This window comes from Brassica oleracea, chromosome C3, assembly GCF_000695525.1.
Source record: "Brassica oleracea var. oleracea cultivar TO1000 chromosome C3, BOL, whole genome shotgun sequence".
Classification (NCBI taxonomy): Eukaryota; Viridiplantae; Streptophyta; class Magnoliopsida; order Brassicales; family Brassicaceae; genus Brassica; species Brassica oleracea.
In genome coordinates, this window is record NC_027750.1 from 53,378,703 (window position 1) to 53,384,176 (window position 5,474).

Sequence of the window (5,474 nt, forward strand, 5' to 3'; positions counted from 1 at the left end):
TACATTAAAGATACGACATTGAAGATATTTTGTTTTGATTAATAGAAGATATTGGATTTTGAGTTTGTATTTATTGATTTGTTTTTTATAAAGATTAGAAAACCAATGGGATGATTGGTTGGTTGATAAATCCTATGAAGAAAACGAAAACTATAGGTGGTTTGAATATTGTACATCGATCGATGCATGATGTAAGTTGACTATATAAAACTTGAACATGATCATTTCAAACTAAAGTATAGGTAGGTTATATGCATTTGTTATATTGTAGTTAATAAATTTTAAATATTACATAAGTCAAGTGATTCACGTTTTCGTAAAAATAAAATTCAAGTTCATTATTGGGCCGTACTCGTACGTAATAAGCTACGTTAAATATGATATATTTTTAGGTTCATTTAATGACATTAAGTTTAAATTTGATTAAGGAAAACTCATTGATTTAACTGGAAAAGACAAGCATTAAAATAGGTAGGTTTATTTAATGACATTAAATTTAAATTTGATTAAAAAAAACTCATTAATTTAACTGGAAAAAACAAATATTAAAATAGATAGTTTAATTTAATTCCCAGTGACATGGAAATGTAAATAAGTTAAAAAACTTAGAGGTATTTTTTAATGTATACTTCTCTTTTAATAATAGAGATTATTACACTCTTGTTAGGCGATTACTATTTCTATAATTTTTGTACTTCAAGAAAATTTGACAAATTACTAAAAGCAGTAAGTAATAAACAGTTGATATTCATGGCGCGTGGGATTTGGTTCTGTCTCTTCTGGTTTCTTTCTCCTCCATCGTAGAAAGGTTATAAAAGGAGGGATAAAATATTCGTATAAGTTTCTTTCTTTTCTCCTCCTCCATCTTCTTCTTCTTCCCTTTTTTTTTTTGACAAATCTTCTTCTTCTTCTTCTTCCTCCTTCCTTGCTTGATACCAACGTGTTATCCTTATCCCATCCCTTAATCTGCTTCTTCATTAACTAATCAGACCACTTCATCTCTATCAATCGTAACCTGTGCTCTGTAGTCTGTATTGAAGGTGTGATTCATTGTAGAGCGAGAAAACGACTGTTGGAGCTTAAAGATGCGGATTTTGTGCGATGCATGCGAGAACGCAGCCGCTATCGTCTTCTGCGCCGCCGATGAAGCTGCCCTTTGCCGCCCCTGCGATGAAAAAGTAAGTAATTCTCTTCTTTTTAAAAAAAGTTTTTGTGTCTTGTGTGTATTGATAGTGCTCTATGATGGGTTCTGAAAGATGGAGTCTTTGTTATCTATTAATCTATATGCATGGGATCATGTCAGCTGATCTCGAGATCTTGTGTTTCTCCTTTCCTTGTATATATTAAGACTTTTATCAACGAGCGAAGAAAGTAGACAACTTTGTTATGAAGGATTGTGAGATTTGGTCCTTGGACTTTTAACTAGATTGCTTTCTAAAGAAGAATGGATTATGAAAACCTGAAAAAAGTTTAAATCTTTTGTATTGCTTTCTCATTAAGATGAATTCATGTCTGATTACATGAGATTTAAAGTATTTGCTGCTGGGGTCTCAATGATTCTACTATGTGATGTATATTGGCAGGGAAGGGTTTTGTCCCCAAAGTATGTATTTACTATTTAGCATAGCTTGTGGAGAAAGAATATAGCTCTTTGTCCTTACATCAGTTAGGTGACTCTTAATAAGGGTAACATTTTACAGTCCTTCTCGAGTCATTAGCTGTTTTTTTTATTGCAATAGCTCTGAGTAGATTTTATTTTTGATCAAAATAGATTGTCTTGATTCCAAACACTGTAATATGTTTTTCAGGTACATATGTGCAATAAGCTAGCTAGTCGGCATGTACGTGTAGGTTTAGCCGAACCAAGCAATGCCCCTTGCTGCGATATATGCGAAAATGCACCTGGTATATGTGATTTACTTTGCTTTAAAACTTTCCACAACCATGTTTCAAGTGTTTTTGCATAGGTCTCATTCTTTCTTGGTTCTTCTCGGCAGCCTTCTTTTACTGTGAGATAGACGGTAGTTCGCTTTGTCTGCAATGTGACATGGTAGTACATGTTGGTGGCAAGCGAACGCACGGGCGGTTTCTTTTGCTCAGACAGAGGATAGAGGTTTGTATTCAACTCTTTTTTTGCTTCTCTCACTATCATTTTTAGTCATTTTGTTTGTCCTTCTTCTTTGTAGTTTCCAGGGGACAGGCCTAAACAAAACAACGCTAGAGACAATATGCAAAACCAAAGAGTCTCTGCAAGTGCAAACGGTGAAGCTAATGGCAAGACTGACGATGAAATGATTGATCTAAATGCTAACCCGCAGAGAGTACATGAACCATCATCAAATAACCAAGTACTTTTATCTTTCTCTAATCTATCTATAGATAAATTCTTTTTTAAAAAATTATCTTCTCAATATGTTTTATTTCTTAAATGAGTGACCAGGGTATCGATGTAAATAACACGAACAATCACGAGCCTGCAGGTGTTGGACCCTTTAAACGAGAGTCTGAGAAGTGATAAGGTAAGAGTGAATTTTAAGAAAGATGGTAAAAAGATTTTATGTTTTGTTTTCCATTTCTTTGTTTGATTCCATGATTGTTGCAGAGTTTCGGTGTATGGGAAGCTTTGTTGTTGAAGAAAGAAGAAAGGCTTGTCTTGTTTGTGAATTATCTTAGTTTAAAGGAAAGGGCTCACATGAATGTAAAAGCTAATATAATCTGAAACTAGATTTTGACCCGCGCTTTCAAAGCGCGGGTTTATTTTTGTTTTTTTTTTCAATTGACAAATATTTAGTAAATGTCACATTTTCATATATTTGTGTTTTATTTTATAAAAGACTTAAAAATTTTATCTTTATTTATCGTATTTCATTTTAAATGACTATTTATGTTAAAAAAATTAAACTTTATTTTTTTAATGAATTAAGTTGGTATAACTCTGATAAATTAATTTTATTATGGGGTTAATATTTTAATTAAAAAATTATATACTTTTAATAAAGATTTATACTTTTCAATAAAAAAATTCAATTATTTTTATGAATGCTTAAATTATATTAAGAAAAAAATAATAATAATTAAGAATCGTTGAAAAAAAATTATTTGAACTTGGACTCAATGGTCCAAAGGAAAAAAAAAAAGGTGAGAATTGAATCTGATTTTTTAATAGGCCTAAATGGCCCAAGAGAGATTTGATTTGGGCTGGATCCAAAAATAATGACCCAATATAGATTTGTTATTAATATTACTTAATTGCCCTTAATGAAACATGCAATGTTAGTGAAGGAAACATGCCCCTAAGGTAATTATGACAATAGGATCCTGCTTTAATAGTATAGATTTCTCAGTAACTTATTTATTTTCATTTTTCTTATTATTAAAACTATTTTGGAATACTATATTAGACCAATTAGGAAAAATATAAGCCAAATCGATTATGTAAGAAACCATGGCAACATATTAGAAATTTATGACGAGTATGGGGCCGTTCGTTTCGGTATCTTTCGTCTCCATCCAAATGATTCATTTGTATGATCTATCCAGATGATCCATTCAGATTTTTATAAGTGTTTGTTTCTCTATCCGGATAGCTCATCTAGATGAATCATCTAAATGGATCTTATATTTGTTTCTTTATTTTCATTTCCACTAAATGAGTTTAGTAAACAAATTACCAAAATACTCTTGTGCTGATTTAATCATATGTTAAAACTTTACTATAATAATAACTTCTAATAAACAAAAAAAATGATAAACATGTATTTGAAAAAAAACTTTAGAGTTTCAAACTAAAAAGAGTATTAATAATAAACCGACTGTAACTTCGGTTTTGGCGGAAAGCAAGATTTTTTTGTTTCAACGGGAAAACAAGATTTTTCGATTTTGACGGGAAAACGTGATTTTTCGATTTTGGTGGGAAAATACAATTTTCGGTTTTTGCGGTTTTGGTGGAAAAATATGTTTTTGGCGGGAAAACACATTTTGCGGTTTTGGCGGGAAAACGAGATTTTTCGGTTTAAGCGGGAAAACGAGATTTCTCGGTTTTGGCGGGAAAACGAGATTTTTTTTGGTTTTGGCGGAAAAATACAATTTTCGGTTTCGGCGAGAACATGTTTTGTGGTTTTGGTGTGAAAACAAGTTTTGGCGGGAAAACGAGATTTTCGATTTTGGCGGGAAAACAAGATTTTTCGGTTTTGGTAGGAAAACAACAATTTTTGGTTTTGGCGAGAAACCACATTTTACGGTTTTGGCGGGAAACCACGTTTTACGGTTTTGGCGGGAAAACATGTTTTTGCGGTTTTGGCGTGAAAACACGTTTTTGTAGTTTTGGCATGAAAACATCTTTTTTCGGGTTTCGCGGAAAATGCTTTTTGGCGAGAAAATACATTTTTGCGGGAAAATGCGTTTTGGCGGGAAAACACGTTTTTGCGGGAAAATGCGTTTTGGCGGGAAAACACGTTTTTGCGGTTTTCGTGAAAAATGTGTTTTCGAGGGAAAACACGTTTTGCGGTTTTCACGAGAAAACGCGTTTTGCAGTTTTGGCGGGAAATGCATTTTGATGAGAAAACGCATTTTCGGTTTTGGCGGGAAATCACGTTATACGTTATGGCGGGAAAACACGTTTTGTGGTTTTGGCTGGAAAACATGTTTTTGTGTTTTGGCGGAAAATGCGTTTTGGGGTTTTGTCGTGAAAAAAGAGTTTTTGTGATTTTAGCATGAAAACACGTTTTTGCGATTTTTTGCGGGAAAACACGTTTTTCAATTTTGGTGGGAAAACACGTTTTTGCGATTTTGTTCGGAAATGCGGTTTTAGGGTTTTGGCCTGAAAATTTCGTTTTTAGGTTTTCGCGGGAAAATGCGTTTTTGTGGTTTTTTCAGTTTTCGTGTGTGACAAAATGATATTATGTTTAGATTTGTAATTTGTGAATTGCATCGGGGGCATAATACATTATACCATATTGAATGAATCATCTCCATCTAAATGGTCCAAATTGGTTCAGCTGAATGGACTTTAAAATTAAGCTTAAATTCCCGAAAGTCATCCGGATGATCCATCTATATGAATTTCATTTTTAGTGCCTAAACGAACAAAACTCACATCTTCGTCCGGACGGAGAAACTAACATGGCCTATAATGAAAAATATCGCAATGTATAGTGTATATATTCATATGGAGAGGTGATAGATAGGTTACGGCGACCTTTTTTACATAATAATGTCAAGAATAAAACACATCAAGATTAGATAGATAACTTCAATATATAAAAAGAAGTAGGTAATGCAAATTAAGTAGAGAAGATGAATAATTCGATATGGTAAAATACAAACCAAAACGATTATGTAAGCAACCATGGTAACATTTTAGAAATGTGTGACAAGTATAATGAAAATATCGCAATGCATAGTGTCTGTATTCATATGGAGAGGTGAAAGGTAACGGAAACTATTTCTACAGAATACTTTTCAAGAATAAAATA

At 32.7% G+C, this 5,474-nt stretch overlaps 1 protein-coding gene across 2 annotated transcripts; it reads left to right on the forward strand.

The window, feature by feature from the left end:
- The first annotated feature begins 835 nt into the window (after positions 1 to 835).
- LOC106332390 (B-box zinc finger protein 19) lies at positions 836 to 3,457 on the forward strand. 2 transcript variants are annotated; one of them, XM_013770858.1, is made up of 8 exons: positions 836 to 1,178; positions 1,584 to 1,686; positions 1,809 to 1,905; positions 1,998 to 2,113; positions 2,187 to 2,348; positions 2,441 to 2,519; positions 2,603 to 2,720; positions 3,336 to 3,457. In XM_013770858.1, exons 3-6 carry the CDS (start codon positions 1,815 to 1,817, stop codon positions 2,513 to 2,515), a joined length of 444 nt encoding a protein of 147 aa, XP_013626312.1. In that variant the 5' UTR covers positions 836 to 1,178; positions 1,584 to 1,686; positions 1,809 to 1,814; the 3' UTR covers positions 2,516 to 2,519; positions 2,603 to 2,720; positions 3,336 to 3,457. The 2 variants fall into 2 exon arrangements, with proteins under 2 accessions (XP_013626312.1, XP_013626311.1); XM_013770857.1 differs by lacking the exon at positions 1,584 to 1,686 and having other exon boundaries at positions 3,336 to 3,456.
- Positions 3,458 to 5,474: the final 2,017 nt, after the last annotated feature.